The sequence below is a fragment of the Epinephelus moara genome, chromosome 2, assembly GCF_006386435.1.
Source record: "Epinephelus moara isolate mb chromosome 2, YSFRI_EMoa_1.0, whole genome shotgun sequence".
NCBI classification, from domain to species: domain Eukaryota; kingdom Metazoa; phylum Chordata; class Actinopteri; order Perciformes; family Serranidae; genus Epinephelus; species Epinephelus moara.
The window spans coordinates 24,942,971-24,967,848 of record NC_065507.1 but is presented as its reverse complement, the minus strand read 5'-3'; the positions used below and the strand labels follow the sequence as shown (position 1 = coordinate 24,967,848).

Below are 24,878 nucleotides of genomic sequence, written 5' to 3'. Positions count from 1 at the left end.
TAGGGTTCATGGTGTTGGTCCTCTCAGTTTTGATGCATTATTGGCTTCATAAATATGCAATTTAGGATTGGGTCATATCTCCCATTGTGAAGTACTGAGAGAAGAGAACATTTGCTCACCAGGGTGGCCATAGTTCTCTTAGTCAGGTATCTCACCACACTAAACTTTTTGCCATGTTTAGGGTTGTTAGAGACTGGCCTGCTTGTGCAGTTCAAGTGATTGGTCTGTCACTTGACAGATGTGGTAGTAGTGGAGCTTCCGGGATTGGTCATGCCAGAAGGCACTTGCCTTCCAGAGATACATCATCCAGCTGACTACTATATGGCTGCTTAGGTGTGGCTGCGTACTGATCTCCCCTCTCCAGTGCAATCTGAGTAATTATGGTTTAGTGTTTCTTTATTCCGGATTATCTGTCTAAAGTTGTAACAGCTCTCTTGAACACCTTGGAGTGACTTTTGATTCAGAGGAAATTTTGTTTGCTCATGCCGCGTGGAACCAAAAACAGCGTAGGCCTACAGCCACCGAAATCAGATGGCACGCTAACAATGGAATCGACTGAATCACTGTCAATGCTGATAGATGCTGCACTGGAGAAACATTTTTCCAAGGCTGAGGCTATCTCCATGGAAAGATTTATTTGTCTTGAGCAACGCTTTGATGCCCTCCAGTCGGACATATCATCGCTCAAGGAGGAAACCAGTGCACTCAGAGCAGACCATACAACTTTGATAAAGCGCACTGAAAAGGTAGAGTGCACATCTATTTCATTGACAAAATCATTAAGGGCAGTTGAGGAAAAGTTAGCAGACCTAGAAGATCGCAGCAGGAGAAACAACATTTGCGTTCATGGGCTCCCGGAGGGAAAAGAGGGCCCTAACGCGACACAGTATCTCAACACGCAGCTGTCACTGTGGTTCCCCACACTGAGAGACACCCCGCCAGAGATCATGCGATCTCATCGGATTGGACCCCCTCGGGGGAATGCTACGTCCAAGCCAAGAGTGTTGATTTGTGTGTCTAAGATATACAGATAGAGCTTGTATGCTTAAAGCAGCAAGGGACTCACCGCTGAGGATGGAGGGGAAGGAGGTCCACTTCTCGGCGGACTACAGTGTGGCAACGAGGATCCGACGCAAATCCTGCTATCCTGTCATGGAAAAGGCTCGCCAGGCTGGTTTCCTCGCCTTCCTAATCTATCCGGCTACTATAAAAATATCCAAAGGCCATGAACACAACTTCTTTGAAGATCCTGTCAAGTTGGAGGACTTTCTCAAAGACAAGATGTAAAACAGGAGGAGGATAAGCTGACTATTGAACAATGCTGACGAGGACAGACGTTCCTGCTAAGTGACATGATAATTCCGGTAATTATTGCCCCCTTCTTTTTCCTTCTTTTTCTTCTTTTGTTTTCTTTTAATCCTTTACCTGGGCTAAAAGCAGCCACCTGAGTATTGTTTTGGTTGTTTAGCTTCTGGTCATGTGACCCAGACTGTTGACGCTGCTGGTTGGGCGAATTTTTTTTTTTTTTTTGTCACGTGACAATATAATGCTGGCCGAGGCATCAGGCGGCCCATTAAATTATTTGAATTACTAAACATATGTTGAAGGGGTTTCTCAGTTTTTTTAATTTTTTTTGTTATTTTTCTGGGGAGGACAGGACTCTATGTGACTGTTCTTTTACAATGATCACAGACAATTGGTACTTTGGGTGTGTGGGATGTTTCATGTGTGTGAATGTATATGTGAGTTGTTGGTGGGTGTTTTTAAGTATGTGTGGGCCTAGGTGTCATCTGAAGGATGGTTGTAGAGATTGTAGCGTTAAGACGGATCAGTTAATAAATGACAACATGATGATAATATTAAATGAGTATGAATGTTGACTTTAGCTAAACTACCCAAGAAAGGGTTGAAGGTGGCCCACATAAACATATGTAGCCTCAGAAACAAATTAATTGATATTTTAAATGTCTTATCAGAAGGCAACATACATGTTTTGGCAATATCGGAGACTCATCTGGACTCTACATTTGAAGACTCTGAATTAAGTATACAAGGATACAATATATATAGAAAAGACAGGAATGCAAATGGTGGTGGGGTCGCCATCTATATTCAAGATCACTTACCTGTGAGAGTAAGGGTGGACCTAATGTCAACAGAGGTAGAAGCATTATGGCTTCAAGCACATATCCCCCATTTGAAGCCCCTATTGGTGGGCTGTTGTTGCAGGCCACCCAATGCTAATTCCTCTTACTTAGATAAATTGTGTTATATGTTAGATAAAGTATGTGATCAGGCTAATGAAATATATTTCCTAGGAGACATAAACATTGACTGGTATTCCTTACATTGTCCATTGAAAAACAAGCTTCTCACCATCACAGATGCACGTGCTTTAACACAAGTAGTCACTAAGCCAACTAGAGTGTGCTTAAAAAGAGATGGATCTAAAACATCAACCTGTATAGATGACATTTTCACTAACTCAGCAGAGCTCTGCACCAAAGTCATATCAATCCCAATAGGTTGTAGTGATCATAATTTAATAGGAATCGTGAGGAAAACAAAGGTTCCTAAAGCTGGACCCAAAATCATTGTTAAAAGATCATACAAACACTTTAATGAGGATCATTTTATTGAGGATGTTAGAGATATTTGTTGGGATAGTGTGTTGATGACGGATGATCCAAATGATGCTGTTGAAGCTTTTAATAAACTATTTGTGGAAATAATTAACAAACATGCACCTGTGAAAAAGAGAACTGTTAGAAATGTCAGAGCCCTTTGGATTGATGAGGAACTGAAGGATTGTATGGTACAGAGAGATCAAGCAAAGTTAATGGCAAATAACTCTAATTATGAATCTGATTGGCAAGTTTACCGTAAGCTAAGGAATTATGCGATCAAGTTGAATAAAAGGAAAAAGAAGATGTATTATGAAAATGTGATAAATAATATTAAGCATGATAGTAAAAAAATGTGGAATATTCTAAATGATATTATGGGTAGGAAATCTAAATCTTTTCTATCATTTATGGAATCAGAAGGAAATTTTCTAACCAAACCATTAGATATTGCTAATCACCTCAATAATTATTTTAATGATAAAGTAAACAAACTCAGGGATGAGATGGGCCAAACAAATAACATACAATCTTATGCCCTGATAAAAGATTAAATTATGGCAGACAAAAATTGCACATTTGAATTTACTAAAGTAACTGTGAGCAATGTGGAAAAGTTGCTTCTCGGATGTAAAGACAAACCATCAGGTGTAGATAATATGGATTCAAAACTACTGAAATTGGTAGCAAACTTGATTGCTTCTCCAATTTGCCATGTGTTAAACTTAAGTTTAGCAAAATATGTCTATCCATCAGCATGGAAAACTGCAAAAATTATTCCATTACCAAAGAATGCAACTGTACCATTTTGTGGCCCTAATGGTAGACCTATTAGCCTGCTGCCCACTTTGAGTAAAATCATGGAAAGAATTGCTTTTGACCAAATACAATGCTATTTTTCAGTTAATGATTTGAACACAGATTTTCAACATGCTTATAGAGAAGGACATTCCACTGCCACAGCCATGACTCAGATGACGGATGATTGGCTCAGAGACATTGACAATAGGAACTTTGTAGGAGCTGTGCTGTTAGATTTCAGTGCGGCTTTCGATATAATTGATCATAATTTATTACTACAAAAACTGAAATGTTATGGTTTCAGTCCTACTGCGATACTCTGGTTGGAGAGCTATTTAACAAATAGGAAACAGACAGTCTGCTTTAATGGAAGTTTTTCTGATGCAAAATCAATTAACTGTGGAATTCCACAGGGAAGCTGCTTGGGTCCATTATTATATTCCATATTTACTAACGACTTACCTCTTACCCTAAAAAATGCAAAGATAGCCATGTATGCTGATGACTCAACAATATATGTGGCGCAATCCACAGCTGATGAACTTGAAAGTGTTTTGAACAAGGTAAGCACATCCTGATTGGCGGGCTACTTTTATGCTTTCTTCAGTGTGCGACTGCATGCTCATGATTGGAGGAGTAATATTACCCACAGAGTCCAGTCGAGGGCTTTGCCCGTGCTAATAGAACTAGGGTTACAATATTGTAACCTTCATTTTCTAGTGTACAGTATATTGTAGTTTTATCTAAAACTAGGTGACACTATAGGTAATGCTTTCCGCAAATCACAAGCACGCATTCACCCCCTGAGATTTGCACAAATTTAGCCAGTCAATCAAGGTATGCATACCTGAATATGTGTGGACCCCACACAATATAAGGTAGTGCACATAACTGTCACTTTCAGATTCACGGTGCCAAGTGTAGGTGTGTTTGAGTCCATAATTACACGTTTGTGACCAGCAAAAATTTTCAGCATCTTGACCTAAATGATGTATGAATACTGAAAATTGTGGGAACAAGAGCAAGTTTAACATTTCTTTTTTTCACAAGATTTTAAAACTTCGAAGTCCGTCACATACACACTGTACAAAATACAATGAATCAAACAAAAATCTGAGGTTGTTTTTACTAAAGAGGGTTGAATATTTAAAATGTTTTAATGGGATTTGAGAGTTGAATAACACCCCGAATGTATAAAATATGTGGAACAGTTTAATATCTGAATAGAGCTTCTTTGTACATGTATGAGTGTGTGGATAGTGGAAAAAATGCAAATTTGTGTGTAATTTGAACATTCCCTCCATTAATTAGAATAGGAAAAAAAAATCCTGAAAAATGCTGAATATTTCTGAAAGCTTGAAAGGTATGATAAATGCAACAGCAATAATGTTCTAATTGAGATCAACATTTTGATGTTTGAATGAGGACTCTAGGTTGAAAAATATAGAGGGAGTTAAGTTGAAAAAAAAAAGAAAAAAAAAGGAAAACGTAAAGCAGTACAGAATAATAATAATGAAAGTTTTGAAAGAAAATCCTAGTTTCTGAATGCCTCCAGAATTCACATCCAATAAAAGGGTGAGTGAGATGGTGGTGCCAAGCCTATGTCATTTGCAATAAAAGTATGTGATGTTTTGAGTCAACAGAAAGTAATACAACTACCTCACAGCTAGACATTGACGGACATTTTGTACTTCTCTCAAATACCAGGAAACAGTTACGATAAAGAAAGGCAGAATTGGTGGACTCAGTTATTTATTTATAGCTTTATTTATTTCCATTTTGTTTTGATTTTTTATTCATATAAAGAAACTTTAAAGGTCAAAAGAAAGCTATTGTTTTGGGCTTGTAAAGGACTGTAAAATACAGACAGCAACACAATTCATCATTATGTCTTGGGGGTTCCTCGACCCATGATTGCTTTCTTTGTGTTCCTCTCTGGTCTCACCAGGATTATGTAACATTTGGGTCCAAACAGAGCAACCAGCAGGCCAAAACTTGAGGCCAGGATGGCAAATACCTCCACTGCATCTGCATATTTTCCTGGGGAGTTGACATAAGCAGGGACAAAGGCCACCCACACTGCACAGAAGATCAGCATGCTGAAAGTGATGAGTTTGGCCTCATTGAAGTTATCTGGAAGATTCCTTGCCAAAAAGGCTAACAGGAAGCTGAGGATAGCCAGTAAGCCAATATAGCCCAGTAACACTCCAAAACCAACGGTGGACCCAACTACACACTCATAAACTATCTTGTCATTGTGGTATTGAGTGTTTTTATGAGGAGCTGGTGAGGAAGAGACAAGCCAAGCAGTGCAGATTGCGGCCTGAAGAGATGTAAGAACCATAACTGTTCCTCTCTGCTGCATAGGACCAAACCATTTCAGGCTGGCCCCACCTCCTGGCTTGGAGGCCTTGAACACAGCCAGAACCACCACAGTTTTTACCAAAATACAAGAAACAGAAAGCACAAAGCTGATCCCAAATCCTGCATGTCTCAGTTGGCATGTCCACAGCCTGGGACGGCCAATAAACAGCAGAGAACACAGGAAACATAATTTAAGTGACACCAAGAGCAGGAAACTCAGTTCTGAATTGTTGGCACGTACCATAGGTGTACTGCGATGATAGATGAAGATTGCCAGGACAACAGCACAGACAAATGTGCCCAGCAACGAGGCGGTTGTCAGGCAGATACCCAGAGGCTCATGATAGGAGAGGAACTCTGTTTCCTTAGGAACACAGTGGTCACCCTGGGGGCTGGACCAGAAGTCCTCTGGACAACTGGTGCACTCCATGGAGTCTAAGAAGAGAAGAACAAGAAGAGATTCTCTTTGTTTCTGCAATATTTTACAATTCTTACCTTCTTTTGCAACGTAGCATGACTGATTTTACACATTTGTGTCCCTGTCACTACACACATCTATCATTAGCCTGTGTAGAATGTAAATTGGAATACACACACAAAGGTTCTATCTTACACAGGCTTCACCCTTTAATACTTTCCTCCAATTCATCATTTTTTGTATGGGGTAACGGGGAAGGCCAGGGCCTGTCCCAGCTGACACTGGGCGAGAGGCGGGGTACACCCTGGACAGATCGCCAGACTATCACAGGACTAACACATAGAGACAGACAACCATTCATGCTCATATTCATCCTACGGCCAATTGAAAGTCACTAATTAACCTAGCCTGCATGTCTTTGGACTGTGGGAGGAAGCCAGAGTACCTAGACAAAACCCTTGCTGACACAGGGAGAACATGCACTCAAGGATGCTATGTGTCAGATAATGTTTGTCTTCTGACATCATCATGTCTTAATTTCCTATTTTCTCCTGTATGGAGATTGCAGGGGGAAATAGACACCATGCCTAGAGAGTAGATATATGCACTGAGATTTGGTGGCCACAATGGGCATTAAATATGTTAACCAAAACGGCCATAGCAGGTGATGCACGCTTTTTTGACATCATCACACCAATTATTGTGTTCATGAATGGAGACAGTGCTGTGTGCCACTGGCTGAGACCACTTTCTCTAAGGTGAGGCCCTCACCCACTTCTCCTTTACTGGAGATTTGTAGGGGTTGATAGGTGTGTGTGTGCTATGCACTAGGCAGGTATGAAACTTCCTTGCCAAGCTTGGCAAGATGGATCATAACAAAGATGAGTTACTCACTTCAGAAAAGCTTGAGATAGGGGTAGTTTTATAGTATTATATACATTACATTTTATAATATAATGATACCAACCTGTTTCATTGCTGAACTTTCCCTCAGAACAAGGGACACAGTCGAAGCAACACACAGGCTGCCCCTTTTTTCTAGCCATGCGGGTACCTGGAGGACAGCTCTCACTGCACACTGACTGGGGTGGCTGTAGGGGTTGTAAACGTTAAGTCATAGTTATGCTGCACTGTTTGTTTCTGTTTTTATGTGTCATACAGTAAAAAGGCAAAAAAATAGCAACCTGTTTGGATTCAAAGTTCCAGAAGATTTTGTCTTCATCAAGTGTGAGTTCTTCACCTTTGGAGGCCAACTTCTTAACAACCCCCACACTCTGAACTTTAGTTTGTCCATCAGGGAGCCGAAGCCAGTTCATGATATCATATATTGGTAAGGCATCACCATTCTCATCAAATGACACTTGATCACCAAATGGTGTGGTGAAGTTGACCTTTTCCATGTAATACATAAGCTACAAAGGGATAAAATATAGATACATACTGTGACAAGGGGACGCAATTTAAAAAACAAACAAACAATGAATAAACAACAATTATATATGTGATAGCAAACAGGAAAAGAATCCAGGCACTCCAAAACAAAAATGAGAATGAGGAAGGAAAGATTAGATTAAAAAGCCTTTATTATAATGGCCAACTCATTAAAAAGCCGACATGTTTCGATCACTGTTGGTCTTCATCTGGACTTTTTTTTTTTTTCTCAGTGGTTGACCAACAGTGGTTGAAACATATCGGCTTTTTAATGAGTTGGCCATTATAATAAAGGATTTTTAATCTATTTTTCCTTCCTCATTCTCATTTTTGTTTTGGAGTGCCTGGATTCTTTTCCTGTTTGCAGTATTTTGGATTTCCCTCCTTTTTTTCCAAGAGCACCCGATACATTTTTTAATCTACACTCTACAACACAGAGCAACCAGTTATCTGTTTTGCTATATATGTGATAGATTGAAGGTTGAGTTATTCTAGTGTTCAGATGTTCTGCACTTCAAACATGTAAATGTAAACTTTCCAGATTTCTTTAAAGTAAGTAAAGTAATTAAATTTGTCACAAGAAATGGGGATTTTACTTTGACTTGATTTTAACCTCAAGACAATCAGGGGATTCAAATCCACCAACTACTGCCATCAAAAACTAAACAGGTGGAGTGTAAACTGATATCACACCTGCCACGGCTCCAATGTTTGCAGAGTGGCACAGCTGTGTCTGCTGAAAGGCCCTCTCCCTGGCTCACACTGCAGCATGTCATCAAGGGCATATGCCAGGGCATACACAGCCTTGTAAATATTGTACTCAGGCCTGAGATTAGAAACATCCAAAAACTCAGTCTCCACACTCTCTAGGTCTTCATCACCAGTGCATGGTTCTTCCCCAGCCTCCATCCAACCTGCTGGAGGTGGAGCAAATCTACACTGGAACGTCTGCTCCCAAAACTGCCTCACCTGAAATGTATTTAAAACAAAGTCTTAACAGAAATAACAATATTAATTACTCTGATTAAAGATCTGATATTAAGGGTACAATTTTACCATGCTATGGCCAAAATTATTACTGTTATGTAGGTCAGGACGTATTCTTAACAGAAAATCCCTGAGCCCTGGTATTTCTCCTCTGCGGATGGCAATGCCCAGAGTGCCACCCAGGTACGGCATGAGACGTGGAGTCTGGAGAACAGTAGTTGCAGTCCAGGCTTCACTGGCCATCCACTGAAGGCCTGTCACATTCTGCCTCACCACCTGTGCATTGCATAATTATATATATATATATATATATATATATATATATATATATATATTTAATTTTATTTTTCAGACTGTGGAGCAAATGCAGTCTACTTTGTAGGACTGAATCACAAAACATAGAACAAAATATGTAAATATTACAAAAACATGACACAGATAGATACCTCTTCCATAAGTTGAATCATGTGGATCCGATGTGCAAACACAATGACCACACGAGCTGTGGATGTCTTCATCACTTCCACAATCCTTTTTATTTCAGCCGGGTTGTCACCCCAGGGTAAAATCTCTGAGTAGGCCAGACAACCTCCACCAGACTGAGCCAGGTCAGATTGGAAGGATCGGGCAACATGGAGTCCATAATCATCATCACTGACCAGCAGACCTGCCCAAGTCCAGCCAAAGTGTTTCAGAATCTGAATCATGGCACGCACCTGATTTAATAGAGAGCAGGGGGATCAGTGGATAGTTTAGAATAATTTTTCACTTGAAACCAACATATTCATATCTCACAGTACAATTAAACCATTCCACAAAACTCGTTCTCCTAAATGCATGTAGTTTCATCAATTGTTCACGAAGAAAATACAGAAAGCTACTTTACAGGCAAAGTATTTCTTTCTGTGTAACATATTTTGTTTCTTCAGAGTTTCACCTGGAAAGCATCACTTGGGATTGTTCTAAAGAACGATGGAAACCTTCCCCTATCACTTAGGCAGGAGCATGTGGCAAAGTAACTCACCTGAAACATACAGTATACAGTATGAGGTTTTACTTCTCATGCAAATCAGTACAAACATTCAAATGATTTAACCATTTTCAAAAAATAACAATTGGAAGAAGGGTTTATGCAAATGTTCTATCCTATCATTTTAGAATTCATTATAGCCTACATTAAAATACAGTGCATCAAAAACACAGCTAAGACTGAAGAAGGCAAACTTACAATGGGCAATCTAAATAAACCTATCACATCAGAGGTGGCGATAGAAAATGTTGACATGGAATCACCCACAATCCCCAGGACTGGAGGGGTTCCCAAGCAGGTCTCTTGAGGCAGAAACTGCTCTTCTCGACCACTGGCCAACGATAATGCAGCACTGAATCCAATTACAAGTGTGGCACAGTTGTCATAAAGACTGTATCCCAGAGTCACATTAGGTAGCAGGTTGGAGTTTTTGTTGATCTCATCAATAGCAAAGGCCATGGTCATGGCATGCCTGAACCCTGGAGTGTCAAAGCTAGCACATAAAATGTCACAATCAATCAATAAAAAGTAATACATTACTAAAAATCATCTGTACATGTTGTCTGCTACATGTGAATGAAACTTACCCTTGGCAACTGAGCTGATGTGGTTCTGAGGTGAACGTCTCTTCAGGGAAGACCGATGTGTAGTGGACCTCAAACAGCCCACCTAGAATCACATCACCTGGTTTGTGCACCCCATTAAAGTAAAACTGTCTCCGCAATTTACAGGATGGGAAAGAAGAGGAAGACTCTGAAAAGAAAAAGAAGGAAGGGAACAAAATCAAGATCAGGTCAACATACAGGAACAAAACTGTGTCCAGAAATTCCCCCATAACTGCTGTACTCCCTACACCCCTGAAACAATTCAAACACAGTTACTTAGTTTTATAGTTTATAGTTTTTATACGCAGGGATATGTCAACTCCTTGGTGGTTTTCGTCATAGTTTCGCACCACCCATTGGGCACAGACAGTAATGTAGGGGCAAGGCATACACATATCAAATTAGCTCCATAGACACAAAATGTCAAGAGTAAATTAATGTTCATCACTTTTATTTTTGAGTTCCTAATTATTTTGTTACTGGAGCTTATCTTGAGTTTTTCTCTTAACCCCAAATACACATCAACGGGAAAACATAATTGTGAAACTCTAAAAGTCTAAATATAAAGTTTTTAATACTGCAATATGAATAACAGTACAGCTCAGTACAGCTCAGTACAGTTCAGTACAGTTCCACTGTATATAGAATTAGTAAAAGAAGGTCGATGAACAATGCAGTGCATTGGCTAATTCCAACAAGGCCTTTTTAGAACAAACCAATGTGTTGATGAAATATAAATAGATTCTGTTACTGTGTTGCCTATTTCAGATGGGCAGCTTGCATTATGTCATCCATCAACGGGAGTGTTTATTGGTCTGGTGCTGGGCAGTGCATTCTGGTAGTTGTAGGTTTCCCAGCTCTTGAGCAAAAGCAAATGCCACAGCCTTTTACTTCTGTTTTCTCTGGTAATGTGCAACAATAGAAGACAGCCTATTACTGCATAGACAGCTCAGGTTTATGAAAAGGCCATGTCTCCAGCAGTGAAGCACTTCTTCATGTAGTCTTTGCAGGTTTCCTGAAATTGTCCAGTTTTAAATGTAACCTAACCTAAAAGGACTGGGCAACATGAAGACCATGGGGCTCATCACTGACCAGAGGGTCAAATCAAGTCTCGATGAAACATTTTAGAATTTGAATTGTAGCATGTACCTAATTAGATATTCAGCATTGTTATGTCAATGTTTTTTCATTAATTATGCCCAAAGCATGCACTTCCTCATGCCCCAAACAGGAGTTTTCATTGAGGAGACTTATTTTTAAGTTTGCTATACTTCCTGTAAAACTATTTTTTCGCCAATAGTTTCACCTGGAAAAAGACAGATGGAAACTGTTGCTGGTCACTTTGACAGGAATGTTTGGCAAAATGACTGTAAGGTAGCGAGATACGGGGGAGATTGGGGACAGGACCGACAATGCCATCTGGGGAATTACACCCCAGGAAACACTTTCTCAAGAACCTTAAATCGTGTTGATAATTGAGGATAGGCCACACAGACTCATTACTGAAACAAGGAGAGAGATGTGATTTCAAAATAAACCAAAATTTTATTGAATTTTATTTATTTATTTGTTTAATTAATCAAAATAAGCAAATAGGCAAGGACTGGAGCTGCTGGGAGAAAATAAAATATATGATAGTCAAATCAACACAGATACCAGTAAGTGGAATTGAAATTGTATTTTATTACAGTTAGTTTAAAAAGGCCATAATGCAAAATATTTTTAATTTAATTTTAATTTTATTTAATTCATTTTAATTTTTAATTTTTAATTTATATACTTTATTAATTTTATATACTTGGCAAAATGACTATAATATAAAAAGAATAAAAGAAATGAATATAAAAGCACAAATAAATATTCAGTCCAACATAGGCATAGGTCTTTTTCAGGTCTATCCCCAGGGTCCACACATGGCTTCTCTGTGCTCATAGCACTAACGTAGTTTGTAAAATGTGTAAATGTGCCTTCATTTTCCATTTCCTTTTAAATCATTTGATTCTGTTATGATTTATGTGACCATATGCTTTGTTGATTTTAAAATATTGTTATGAAGAGTTTTACACATTATATCAGTCACATCCATTTAAACTAACCACAGAGCTGTGTATAATCTCTGATTGATTCAACGCGCTGTCATTTTTTTCTGAGTTTGACTAAAATGTCCACTAGGTGGTAGCAACAGAGTGAGCCATTAAGTGGGTATCTGTATTTACCTGGGTGGCACTTTGCATCAGTGAATTCGACAGATAGCAAATATGCACAAAAGCATGAATGAAAGACAGATAATTTCAGCAATTTTTTTCTTGCTCAGTTAATCCCTTAACTAAAACCAAAATCAGTGCAAACAAAATACATTTTACTGACATGAAATCGAAGACAACAGAAAGAAGAAAATAAAAGTTGGGTCACTATAACCACAAAATATTCAGTGGGTATATTGGCCATTTCAGGATACCTAAGTTTGTCAGAGGCAGTTCTGCTTGGTGGCTTTAGATTAGGGTTTATTGTTATTCTTAACTAAATGACTTTGTTATAAATTTGTGTATCACGTATCAGAGTATGTTACTGTACTTAGAACTGAAATTCAGATACATACAAAAAAGTTGGTGCTTCCTCCAAAGTTTGGAGTACTAAATCTAACCTTTCAGATGATAACCTGTGATTATTTGCAGCTAAATCAGATTATGGATGTTGTTTTCAAATATATCAAGTAAACCTTGTGACCAATAGGTAAGAGCATCCTCTTTCTGGTGTACAATAAGCTGACACACATTAGGAGGAGGGAAGCTTTTGTCTGAAAATCTATATAAACCGGTATAAACACATACAGTATCCCCACATGCAGACAGTCGAGGTATGGAGATCTCACCTCTCGTGATTGGCCTGATCCTGTCTCTGCGTTTGCATGAGCTAAGCTCAGCTCTTGCTTTAAATGGTTCTGGGGATGAAATCAAACAAAGGGCTGGGTTTACAGAGGATAACACTGGTGCTACAGTCAAAACTGAGGCTTCATCTTTGAAATGTAAGCTCCAGGGTACCACTCGTCTACCTGTCTTTTCAATGGATGGTGACTATGTTATTGGGGGTGTTTTCTCCATACACTACTACATGCACACAGTGAAGCATAACTACACCACCATGCCTGAGCCACTAAGGTGCACAGGGAGGTGAGTAAGAGGGGGGAGTGAAGGATAAGAGGATGTTAGACTGTGTTGTAAAAAAAAAAGTTTGTATTCTGCCATATAATTTGCAGGAACGAAGAATTGTCTTTTTAAGTGATAATTTTGATGTACTCAACAACTGTAATCTGCATATTTAAGACTACAGATTTAATTTAAAATGAATAATCCTTTATTTTCAATTTTCTGGTGTTCAGGCACATATTGATATATATTTGGTTCAAAGATGCAGTGAAGCTATCGGTGATGGTCAATAACTATGAGTTGCAGTTCTCTTGTATCGTGTATATGTCTGTGTGCAGCATGGACTCCCGTGAACTTCGCTTCTCACGTGCAATGGTTTTCGCCATCGAGGAGATTAACAACAGCACGGAGCTGCTTCCTGGCATCAAGCTTGGTTATCAGATCTATGACTCGTGTGCCTCAGTGCCTGTGGCTGTGCATGTGGCATTCCAGCTTTCAAGCAGCCAGGACCCAGTGTTTTACACCAGTGATAATTGCTCACACTCTGGTAAGGTGATGGCTGTCGTTGGTGAGTCTGGGTCCACACCATCCATCAGCATGTCATGCATCATTGGGTCCTTTAACATTCCTCAAGTAAATATTTTGTATTTCTGGCAAACTACGGTTAATACAGAGTACAGTGCTGTTTATTTTTTTGTCTGTCCTGTTAAAAACACTGTTTTTTTAATTTAGGTGAGCCACTTTGCCACTTGTGCATGTCTGTCAGATAAGCAGCAGTACCCAACTTTCTTCAGAACAATCCCTAGTGACCAGTTTCAGGCTGACGCTCTGGCCAAGCTGGTAAAACACTTTGGCTGGACTTGGATAGGTGCTGTCAGGTCAGATTCAGACTATGGCAATAATGGCATGGCGTCTTTCCTGGATGCAGCACACAAAGAGGGAATCTGTGTGGAATACTCTGAATCTTTCTATCGGACCCACCCACGCAGCAGGATCCAGAGAGTGGCTGATATTATCCGCAGGTTTCTACATCACTTATTATGCTATTGATACCTGTGTTGACACTGGCCTACTGCACACAAAACCACATAAATGTTCTGTAAAATGCAAGATTGAAGATTTTTCTATGATCTCAGTGGCAAATTTATTTATTCCCATCATCAAATTTCTATGATAGTTATTAGTGATATTGTTGTGAAATAATATATATACCTGTAGACTGATATATTATATTATGAACTGTCTCTCTAGGTCGACAGCTATGGTTGTTGTGGCATTTACAGCCTCTGGAGACATGAGGATCCTGCTGGAGGAGCTGTCACTCAAGCCTTCTCCACCTCGCCAGTGGATCGGCAGTGAGTCTTGGGTAACCGACCCAGACATGCTGAGGTTCAGCTTCTGTGCTGGAGCCATTGGATTTGGCATTGAACAATCTGTCATCCCAGGTCTGAGAGACTTCCTGCTGGATCTCTCTCCCTCTAAAGTGGCTGCCTCTCCAGTGCTTGCTGAGTTCTGGGAGGATGCATTCAACTGCAGGCTGGGAAAAAGTGAGGAAGCTGTGTTGATTTTTTTTTTGCACATGTGCCATGCAGTGTTGGGTCCTTGTGGTTGTGTTGTGTTGTTTTGTTGATTGTCTGTCTGAGTGTGGCAGTAGCTGCTTTAAGACCAAACCCCAAACCGACAGGGAAATTACTGATATTGAACAAATTATGAGGTGCTCATGGTGTATCTCTGTGAATACTCTCACTTGATGTGATGACTATTCTGCTCATGTTGAGGTACTCTGCTGTCTTGGAGAAGATTTCATATGCAGTGGTTTCTCAACACTGGATTTCTGAACACAATCACACACAGACTGCAGGCCACCAAGCTAAGTAACGTACTAGTAAATCTCTTAAATTGTAATTACTAGCATCTATTACTTACAGCATATTTGTAAGGAGGTAGGTACTTATAGTTAGGCTATAATTCTGACAGTGATCTTATTGTTTTGTTTTAAGGCTCAAGCTTTATTGTTATATGCTCAACAATTACAAAGCAGTTGCCACTGGCATTGGAAATCTTAGATCCCAGGTCCCTTTCAAAAATGCTCATTTAATATTGATAAAAAGCAAATAATGCAGCAAAATGATAATCTACTTTATTTCTAATCCCTATGTCTATATTTACTTCATCACTATCTCTGTCTGCCAAATGGCAGAAGGCAGAACAATTTCTGGTTGGGGTGACTGGGGTCTCTGATAATTCTCTAGGTCTTTTTCCTGCACCACTGGGTACAGAGGTCCTCCACGGGTCACTAAACAGGTCAAGTCAGTAATTATTTGAAGGAAAAAACTTTTTTTGCCTTTTATAATTGTGACTAATTTTCTGATAACGGATTCATGTTAACACGAGCTGGTATACATAAAAGTAAAAAGAAAGGACACATAAAATGAAACAGCAACAATAAAAAAGAGAGATGTCTTCACAGTAGTTCTTTGAATTATAGGTAAAATAAGCACGTTTTACAGTTACATTTGAACACAGTTTGTACAAGGCATGTGTGGCAGGTTAATTAAAAAGAAAAAAAACAGAAGAAAGAAAAAAAGATCATTTGATTGTCATGGCCGCTGTCTCTGTGTGTTTCTAGGTGCAGCCACAGATGGAAATGTGTGCGATGGAACTGAAGACATCAAGACAATCCAGACCCCGTACACTGACACATCTCAGCTTCGAGTCACTAACATGGCGTACAAGGCTGTTTATGCAATAGCTCATGCCATTCATAATGCAGTGTGTCAGGAAGCTAATTCTTCAACTAAATGCAACAAATTCACAAACACAGAGCCCAAAGAGGTCAGTTGTAAGGAATATGTGAACACCCCAATGCCCACCTTTTCTATAATAGAAATTAAATATTCTTTTATTTTGCATTATTTCAGTTCTCCCTTTCACTGTCTAACTTAACTTCATCCTCACAGATTTTTATGCAGCTGAAGAAAGTTAATTTTTCTCAAAATGGTTATGATGTGTCATTTGATGCCAACGGGGATCCTGTGGCCAAATACGAGCTGGTTAACTGGCAAAAAAGTGAGAGTGGCAGCATTGAGTTGGTGACAGTAGGACACTATGATGCATCACTGCCAGCGGGCCGGGAGTTCAGTATCAACAGGAAGCTCACCTGGGTGGAAGGTGGCACACAAGTAAGGACTCAAATTTGGTGATTGTAAATGATAAAATATGTGTCTTTGGTCTCTGTTCCTTCTGTCCACATTGGCTGTGAAGAGATCCCTACCAAAGTTACAGTATTTCTAGTATAAAATTCCGTCTTTATATTATTCAAGGAACTTCTACCTGCTAAGCAGCTGCAGAGGGATGGTAATACAAAGAGGGAATTTGCACTGAAAAGACTATAATTTAAGTAGATAAGCAATTGTCCAAGTCTATTTACCTTCAGCCAAACATTAGAATGCACTTTCACACAAGAACTGTGGATTTCGTCCCCTAGCAGGAACACAGCTTTGTAGCACACCTGATTATTTGTGGGTCTATTTGTATCTATGTGTCAGGTGCCTGTGTCAGTGTGCACTGACAGCTGTCCTCCAGGAACTCGTAAAGTGCTGCAGAAAGGAAAACCCATCTGCTGTTATGACTGTATACTGTGTCCCGAGGGAGAAGTTAACAATGTTACAGGTACCTTTTTGGATTTATTTATTTATTTGTTTTAATAATGCATATCTGCAATATCAACTATGTGACTGCTAAAAGCCATTTATTTTTTCAGATTCCCCTGATTGTTTCCGTTGTCCCAAGGAGTTCTGGCCTAATGCAGAGAGAGACACTTGTCTCCCCAAGCCTGTGGAGTTTCTTTCCTTCAAGGAGGTCCTAGGAATCATCCTGACTGTGTTCTCAGTTGGTGGCGCCTGCCTTACTGTTACAACAGCAGCTGTGTTCTATCATCACAGGAAATCCCCCATTGTCAGGGCCAACAACTCTGAGCTGAGCTTCCTGCTGCTCTTCTCCCTGACTCTATGTTTCTTATGTCCATTAACCTTCATTGGACCACCTTCTGAGTGGTCCTGCATGCTGCGCCACACAGCATTTGGGATCACCTTTGTCCTCTGTATGTCTTGTGTTCTCGGAAAAACAATTGTAGTGCTAATGGCCTTCAAAGCTACACTCCCAGGCAGCAATGTCATGAAATGGTTTGGTCCTCCACAGCAAAGAATGACTGTAGTGTCTTTCACATTTATTCAAGTTTTAATATGTACTATATGGTTGGTACTCAGTCCCCCTTTTCCAATGAAAAACCTCACCACATACAAGGAGAGAATCATCCTGGAGTGTGCATTAGGCTCAGCTATAGGGTTCTGGGCTGTGCTTGGATACATAGGCCTACTGGCTGTCTTTTGCTTTGTGTTAGCTGTCCTAGCCCGGAAACTACCTGATAATTTTAATGAAGCCAAACTTATCACTTTCAGCATGTTGATATTCTGTGCAGTCTGGATCACCTTTATCCCAGCATATGTCAGCTCTCCTGGAAAGTTTACTGTGGCTGTGGAGATATTTGCCATTCTGGCCTCCAGTTTTGGACTAATACTGTGTATATTTGCTCCAAAGTGTTTCATCATATTGTTTAAGCCAGAAAAGAACACCAAGAAATATGTAATGAATAAAAATCACTTTTAAGACACCTGAGGTTTAGACATGATGATTGCAAAAATATAAAGCTCATGATGTACACATTCAACAGTCTTCACCTGGCTGATCTACACAATTACATTTTTTTAATGTAACATTTTCCTGACTTTAATACCATTTTGTGAATGTGCTTTTAATATGTTAAAGTCTTATTTTACAAATATTATTTTATCATGGTCTGAAAATATAAAATCAAGCGAATAAATAAAATCAAAAGTCATAAGATAAATGCATGGTTTTGAGTTTTGTTTCAACACTTTTCAAAAATCATTGCTTTTTCAATAATATTTCTGTATTTTCAATTATCCAAGATGGAATAAAACAACACGAACAGTTAAAGGTGTGCATTTGCGAGGTTATACAGTACTGTAATAGGGGTAGATCAAAATTGATAAGATATATGGTGCATATAATGATAACTTAACAAGAGTAAAAAAGTGACATGGTCACTTAATGCAGGTATATTGTACATGCAGCCCACTGAGAAGAAGTAAACAAGAGTTAAATCAAAGACCACTGGGTGAGAGCATTTTCTGTGTGCTGAACAGTAAGCTGACGTACAGTAGAAGGAGGGAAGCTTTTCTCCACCTATGTATAGTATAAACACACACAGTATCCCCACATGCAGACAGTTGAGAGATGGAGATCTCAGCTCTCTTTATTGGCCTGATGCTGTCTCTGGGTTTGCATGAGCTGAACTTAGCTTTTGCTTTGAATGGTTTTGGGTATCGTATGAAACAAAGTGCTAGGTTTAAAGAGGATAGGACTGTTGCTGGGTCCAGCTCTGAGGCTTCATCTTTAAAATGTACACTTCAGGGTACCACTCGTGTACCTGCCTTCTCAATGGATGGTGACTATGTAATTGGCGGTGTTTTGTCCATACACCACTACATGCACACAGTGAAGCACAACTACACCACCATGCCTGAGCCACTAAGGTGTACAGGGAGGTGAGTAAGAGGATGTCACACTGTGTGGAGATGAAACTGTGTTGACTTGTACAATGTGCTTATAATCATGTTGCAAAGTTTTTGGTGTCACCAAACATTTTTAAACAAAGTTTCTTTGTTCCATTAAGTGCCAAATGAAGTGTGGCCATATAAACTGCAGGTATTATAAAGGCATGACTGTATCAAAAACATGTTTTGTATTTCTGAACTCAAAACATGCTGAAGGATAAAAACAAATTAAGACAATTGATTTAGTTGACTATTTTGCTTTGATTGTTGGCTTTGAGATTCTTGTGAATTCTGGACTGATATTTAATCCTGTGTTTTGAATTTTGGTGTTTAGGCAACTCTTTGATATCTATGAAGTTCACAAATGCAATGCAGAAATCAGTTATTATTTATAACTGTGACATTCACTTTTTCTTTATTATGCATTTCTGTTAAAATTGTGAATTTTCCTCATGTACTGTAAGTCTGAACAATGACACTAGTGTCTGTGTGCAGCATTGACTCCCGTGAGCTGCGCTTCTCACGTGCGATGATCTTTGCCATTGAAGAGATTAACAACAGCACAGAGCTGCTTCCTGGCATCAAGCTCGGTTATCAGATCTATGACTCATGTGCCTCAGTGCCTGTGGCTGTGCATGTGGCATTCCAGCTTTCAAGTGGTCTGGACCCAGTGTTTTACACTGGCAACAATTGCTCCCAATCTGGTATGGTGATGGCTGTTGTTGGTGAGTCTGGGTCCACGCCATCCATCAGCATGTCGCGCATCATTGGGTCCTTTAACATTCCTCAAGTAAATATTTTGTATTTCTGGCAAAGTTTTTGTATGGACATGTGCTGATGTTTTGTCTGTCCGGTTAAATAATTACACTGTTTTCTGTTAGGTGAGCCACTTTGCCACTTGTGCATGCCTGTCAGATAAGCAGCAGTACCCGACTTTCTTCAGAACAATCCCTAGTGACCAGTTTCAGGCTGACGCTCTGGCCAAGCTGGTAAAACACTTTGGCTGGACCTGGATAGGTGCTGTCAGGTCAGATTCAGACTATGGCAATAATGGCATGGCGTCTTTCCTGGATGCAGCACACAAAGAGGGAATCTGTGTGGAATACTCCGAAGCTTTCTATCGGACCCACCCACACAGCAGGATCCAGAGAGTGGCTGATGTTATCCGCAGGTTTCTACATCACTAACTGTGCTTTTGTTCCTGGTGGTGACGCTGGCCTACTACACATAACACCACAAAAAATGTTCAAGAAAATATAAGATGGAAGATTATTTTATTGTGTCACTGGCAAATAAGAGATTCATTTTCATCATGTTAATTTATTTCATATTAGTCACTGACATTGTTATAAAAATAGAATTAGTGAGACCAATACTGTGCATTCAGGACACAAAAAAGTAGAGTATGTCAAGTTTGTTGGTACTAACTATGTTGATACATATTTAAAATGGAAATTTTATATAATATATTGATATAATATCATATATATTAATGTCTCTCCAGGTCGACAGCTATGGTTGTTTTAGCATTTACGTCCTCTGGAGACCTGAGGATTCTGCTGGAGGAGCTGTCACTCAAGCCTTCTCCACCTCGCCAGTGGATAGGCAGTGAGTCTTGGGTAACAGACCCTGACATGCTGAGGTTCAGCTTCTGTGCTGGAGCCATCGGCGTTGGCATTGAGAAATCTGTCATCCCAGGTCTGAAAGACTTCCTGCTGGATCTCTCTCCCTCTAAAGTGGCTGCCTCTCCAGTGCTTACTGAGTTCTGGGAGGACACATTCAACTGCAGACTGAGAAAAAGTGAGAAAGTTGTGCTAATTTTTAACATAGGAAACATTCACAGTTGGGTCCTTGTGTCAATGCTGTGTTGGCTTTTGATTATCTGTCTGAAGTGGAGCTTCCTGTCTTAAAATATGCACAACTGCTTGTTGGCAAATCCTCAGATTAAGATGCAGATCTAGTGAACTAAGACATTTGAAGGATTTTAGGTGCATTTCTTTGAATAATCTCACTTCATGAGATGAATTTTGTTGATTGTATTAACTTGGCTGCAGTAGTATATGAAGTCTCCAGGCCTCCTAGTTAAGAAATACATTAGAAATTGTACTTACTAACTATATTTTTAATTGCGTAAGTAGTAATGCCTTTTGTACTGACAGGGATTTCAGATTATTTAGTCATTTTAAACACATAAACATAGATCATGTCAGCATGCAATGGAAAGGAGATGTTTTTGCTCTTTATAAAGTAAGTAATCATCTGAAGACTGATTCAAGATAACATGACCTGGTAAACATAAAAGTAAAATTAAAAAAGGGACAATTACAAACAGAAATAATCAGTTTATCTGTGAAACAGTACAAGGTAATGTGATGAAAAATACATTTTTACTTATAACTACAACCAATACAGATTTATTAGCTTCTTGTATGGCGTGTTTGGCAGGTTAAATCAAACAAAAAAAGAATATTAAATACATACGAATGAATGACAATATCTTATCTCATCAACACCTGTCACTGTCTCTGTGGGTTTTTAGGTGCAGCCACAGATGAGAGTGTGTGTGATGGAACTGAAGACATACTGACAATCCAGACCCCGTACACTGACACATCTCAGCTCCGAATCACTAACATGGTATACAAGGCTGTTTATGCAATAGCACATGCCATTCATAATGCAGTGTGTCAGGCAGCTAATTCTACAACTAAATGCAACAAATTCAACAGGATGGAGTCGAAAGAGGTCAGTTGAAACAAATACGTGAACACCCTAATGCCCAACTTCTTGCTATAAAACAAAATATAATATTCATTCATGTTACATTATTTCATTTCTCTCCCTCAATGTCTAACTTTACTTCATTCTTACAGGTTCTTACTCAACTGAGGAAAGTAAATTTTTCCAAAAATGGTTATGATGTGTCATTTGATGCCAACGGGGATCCTGTGGCCACATACGAGCTGGTTAACTGGCAAAAAACTGAGAGTGGCAGCATTGAGTTGGTGACAGTAGGACACTATGATGCATCATTGCCAGCGGGCCAGGAGTTCAGTATCAACAGGAAGCTCACCTGGGTGGAAGGTGGCACACAAGTAAGGAGCCCAAAAGCAATATTTTGACATATTAAAATGCCTGTGGATATTCTCATTCATCCAGGTCATAGTTATCTCAAGGCAATTGAATTGAACGCAACTGGACTTGGTTTTGTCTTAGAAGACGTTTCACCTCTTATCCAAGAGGCTTCATCAGTTCATGCTTGTCTGACTAGGCTGGAACTAGTCTGACAAACTGGTGTGGAAGCACCCAGGTATTTAACCTCTGGGGAGGTCTTCACAAGGCCAATGATGTCACTGGTTCGTTAGTGCTCCAATGGTGTGTCAACGACAGTCGTTGAAACTCCTGCTGCAACGCTGCAATTGGAGTCGTTAGAGTCACATGAGGCCATTTGTGAACGACCATTGTTTTTAGAGGTTAAGTTGTTAAACCTCCTGGGCAAGGATGAAAGGACAGCATTATAGGTGGGGGATAGGTGGTGTCGCAGACCTCCTCCTCTATTGAGAGATGGCTTTTCCAATTTCACATAGATGGCTTCTTTTACACCTCTTTCAAACCATCTGTCTTCCCTGTCCAAAATGTGCACATTGCTGTCATCAAAGGAGTCTTTCTCCTTGAGGTGTAGATAGACAGCTGAGTCTTGCCCTGACGAGGTAGCCCTTCTGTGTTGGGCCATGCGTACCTACCAGCACTCAGGCCCAAGGGAAGGAGCATGAACATCTGAGGGAGGCTCTAAAAACATGTGGTTACCCCAGTTGGACCTTTGTGAAATCAGCAGCCTGTTCCAGAAAGAACAAGGTGGGTGAGGAAGAAAAGAGCAAGCGCAATAAGATTGACATCCCCTATGTGTCTGGGGTATCTGAAAAACTCAGGAGGATTTTCAGCAAACACTGCATCCCTGTGTATTTCAAACCCAGTAACACACTCAGACAAAGACTGGTACACCCAAAAGACCGTACACCACACACTCAGAAGAGCAACCTAGTGTATGCTGTCCAATGCAGTGAGGAATGCCCAGACTTGTACACTGGTGAAACAAAACGACCACTAAACAAACGCATGGCCCAACACAGAAGGGCTAACTCGTCAGGGCAAGACTCAGCTGTCTAGCTACACCTCAAGGAGAAAGTACACTCCTTCGAAGACAGCAGTGTGCACATTTTGGACAGGGAAGACAGATGGTTTGAAAGAGGTGTAAAAGAAGCCATCTATGTGAAATTGGAAAAGCCATCTCTCAATAGAGGAGATGGTCTGCGACACCACCTATCCCCCACCTATAATGCTGTCCTTTCATGCTTGCCCAGGAGGTTTAACAACTTAACCTCTAAAAACAATGGTCGTTCACAAATGGCCTCATGTGACTCTAATGACTCCAACTGCAGCGTTGCAGCAGGAGTTTCAACGACTGTTGTTGACACACCATTGGAGCACCAACGAACCAGTGACATTATTGGCCTTGTGAAGACCTCCCCAGAGGTTAAATACCTGGGTGCTTCCACACCAGTTTGTCAGACTAGTTCCAGCCTAGTCAGACAAGCATGAACTCTTGGATAAGAGGTGAAACGTCTTCTAAGACAAAACCAAGTCCAGTTGCGTTTGATTCAATTGCCTTGAGATGACATATTAAAATCTTAAATGTTAAGAAATGTGTATGTTGCAAGTATTTTTGGTCATCATAAATGTTTCTCCTGTCCACAATGATGCTTAATAAATCCATATGAAATACAATTCCACAGTTTTTTATTACTAAATTTAAGAATGAAATTCCCCCTGTATGTCGTCCAAGAGAGTTTTCCGTTGCTGTGCTGCGACTGAGACATAGTGACAAAAAGAGACTGGTGAGGTCTCATTTTAGCTCCAGCTGAACTGATAAAAATATTTTTACACAAAAATGAATTTTATCCCCTAGCAGCTACACTGAATTGGCTCTCAGACAAGGTTTCTTCACAGCCAGTATGAATAGGATGAATGATTATGGAGACCAATAACACTTTTAGTACACATATTAAAATGTGAGGATTGTTTTAATACAGACGTGAAAAAAATGTGAACCTATCGTTTAATTCTCAGTGCTTTGTAGCACACCTGAATATGTGTCAGTCTATTTGTATCTGTGTGTCAGGTGCCTGTGTCAGTGTGCACTGACAGCTGTCCTCCAGGAACTCGTAAAGTGCTGCAGAAAGGAAAACCCATCTGCTGTTATGATTGTGTACCATGTCCCGAAGGAGAGATTAGCAATGTTACAGGTACCTTATTCTTTGCTAACATGTATCTAAAACATTAAACATACAACTACTAAAAGCCATTTCTTTTTTTCAGATTCCCCTGATTGTTTCCCTTGCCCCAAGGAGTTCTGGCCTAATGCAGAGAGAGACACTTGTCTCCCCAAGCCTGTAGAGTTTCTTTCCTTCAAGGAGGTCCTAGGAATCATCCTGGTTGTGTTCTCAGTTGGTGGCGCCTGTCTTACCATTATAACAGCAGCTATATTCTATCGTCACAGGACATCCCCGATTGTCAGGGCCAACAACTCTGAGCTGAGCTTCTTGCTACTCCTCTCCCTGACTCTATGTTTCCTATGTTCATTAACCTTCATTGGAGCACCCTCTGAGTGGTCCTGCATGCTGCGCCACACAGCATTTGGCATCACCTTTGTCCTCTGTATGTCTTGTGTTCTTGGAAAAACAATAGTAGTGTTAATGGCATTCAAAGCCACACTCCCAGGCAGTAATGTGATGAAATGGTTTGGTCCTCCACAGCAAAGAATGACTGTGGTATT

At 39.9% G+C, this 24,878-nt stretch overlaps 3 protein-coding genes across 3 annotated transcripts in view; 2 read left to right on the top strand and 1 right to left on the bottom strand.

Moving 5' to 3' along the window:
- Positions 1 to 5,310: 5,310 nt before the first annotated feature.
- Positions 5,311 to 10,454, bottom strand: LOC126407794 (extracellular calcium-sensing receptor-like). The gene is made up of 9 exons (XM_050073013.1): positions 10,243 to 10,454; positions 9,854 to 10,148; positions 9,563 to 9,649; positions 9,072 to 9,341; positions 8,695 to 8,901; positions 8,332 to 8,607; positions 7,392 to 7,619; positions 7,175 to 7,298; positions 5,311 to 6,224 (listed from the first exon to the last, which is right to left on the bottom strand). The coding sequence occupies exons 2-9, from the start codon at positions 10,118 to 10,120 to the stop codon at positions 5,311 to 5,313; spliced, it is 2,373 nt and encodes a 790-aa protein (XP_049928970.1). The 5' UTR covers positions 10,121 to 10,148; positions 10,243 to 10,454.
- A 2,854-nt stretch (positions 10,455 to 13,308) lies between these two features.
- Positions 13,309 to 18,074, top strand: LOC126401672 (extracellular calcium-sensing receptor-like). The gene is made up of 8 exons (XM_050063051.1): positions 13,309 to 13,430; positions 13,745 to 14,039; positions 14,139 to 14,428; positions 14,658 to 14,953; positions 16,036 to 16,241; positions 16,367 to 16,588; positions 16,955 to 17,078; positions 17,170 to 18,074. Exons 1-8 carry the CDS (start codon positions 13,324 to 13,326, stop codon positions 18,072 to 18,074), a joined length of 2,445 nt encoding a protein of 814 aa, XP_049919008.1. The 5' UTR covers positions 13,309 to 13,323.
- Positions 18,075 to 18,938: 864 nt separating this feature from the next.
- The window catches only part of LOC126401667 (extracellular calcium-sensing receptor-like), a 10,073-nt gene continuing 4,133 nt past the window's right edge, over positions 18,939 to 24,878 (top strand). Inside the window, exons 1-8 of the mRNA XM_050063038.1 lie at positions 18,939 to 19,036; positions 19,541 to 19,835; positions 19,927 to 20,216; positions 20,550 to 20,845; positions 21,585 to 21,790; positions 21,919 to 22,140; positions 24,225 to 24,348; positions 24,422 to 24,873. Coding sequence (XP_049918995.1) covers positions 18,978 to 19,036; positions 19,541 to 19,835; positions 19,927 to 20,216; positions 20,550 to 20,845; positions 21,585 to 21,790; positions 21,919 to 22,140; positions 24,225 to 24,348; positions 24,422 to 24,873 — 1,944 coding nt within the window. The 5' untranslated portion in view covers positions 18,939 to 18,977. The remainder of the gene's footprint in view (positions 19,037 to 19,540; positions 19,836 to 19,926; positions 20,217 to 20,549; positions 20,846 to 21,584; positions 21,791 to 21,918; positions 22,141 to 24,224; positions 24,349 to 24,421; positions 24,874 to 24,878) is intronic.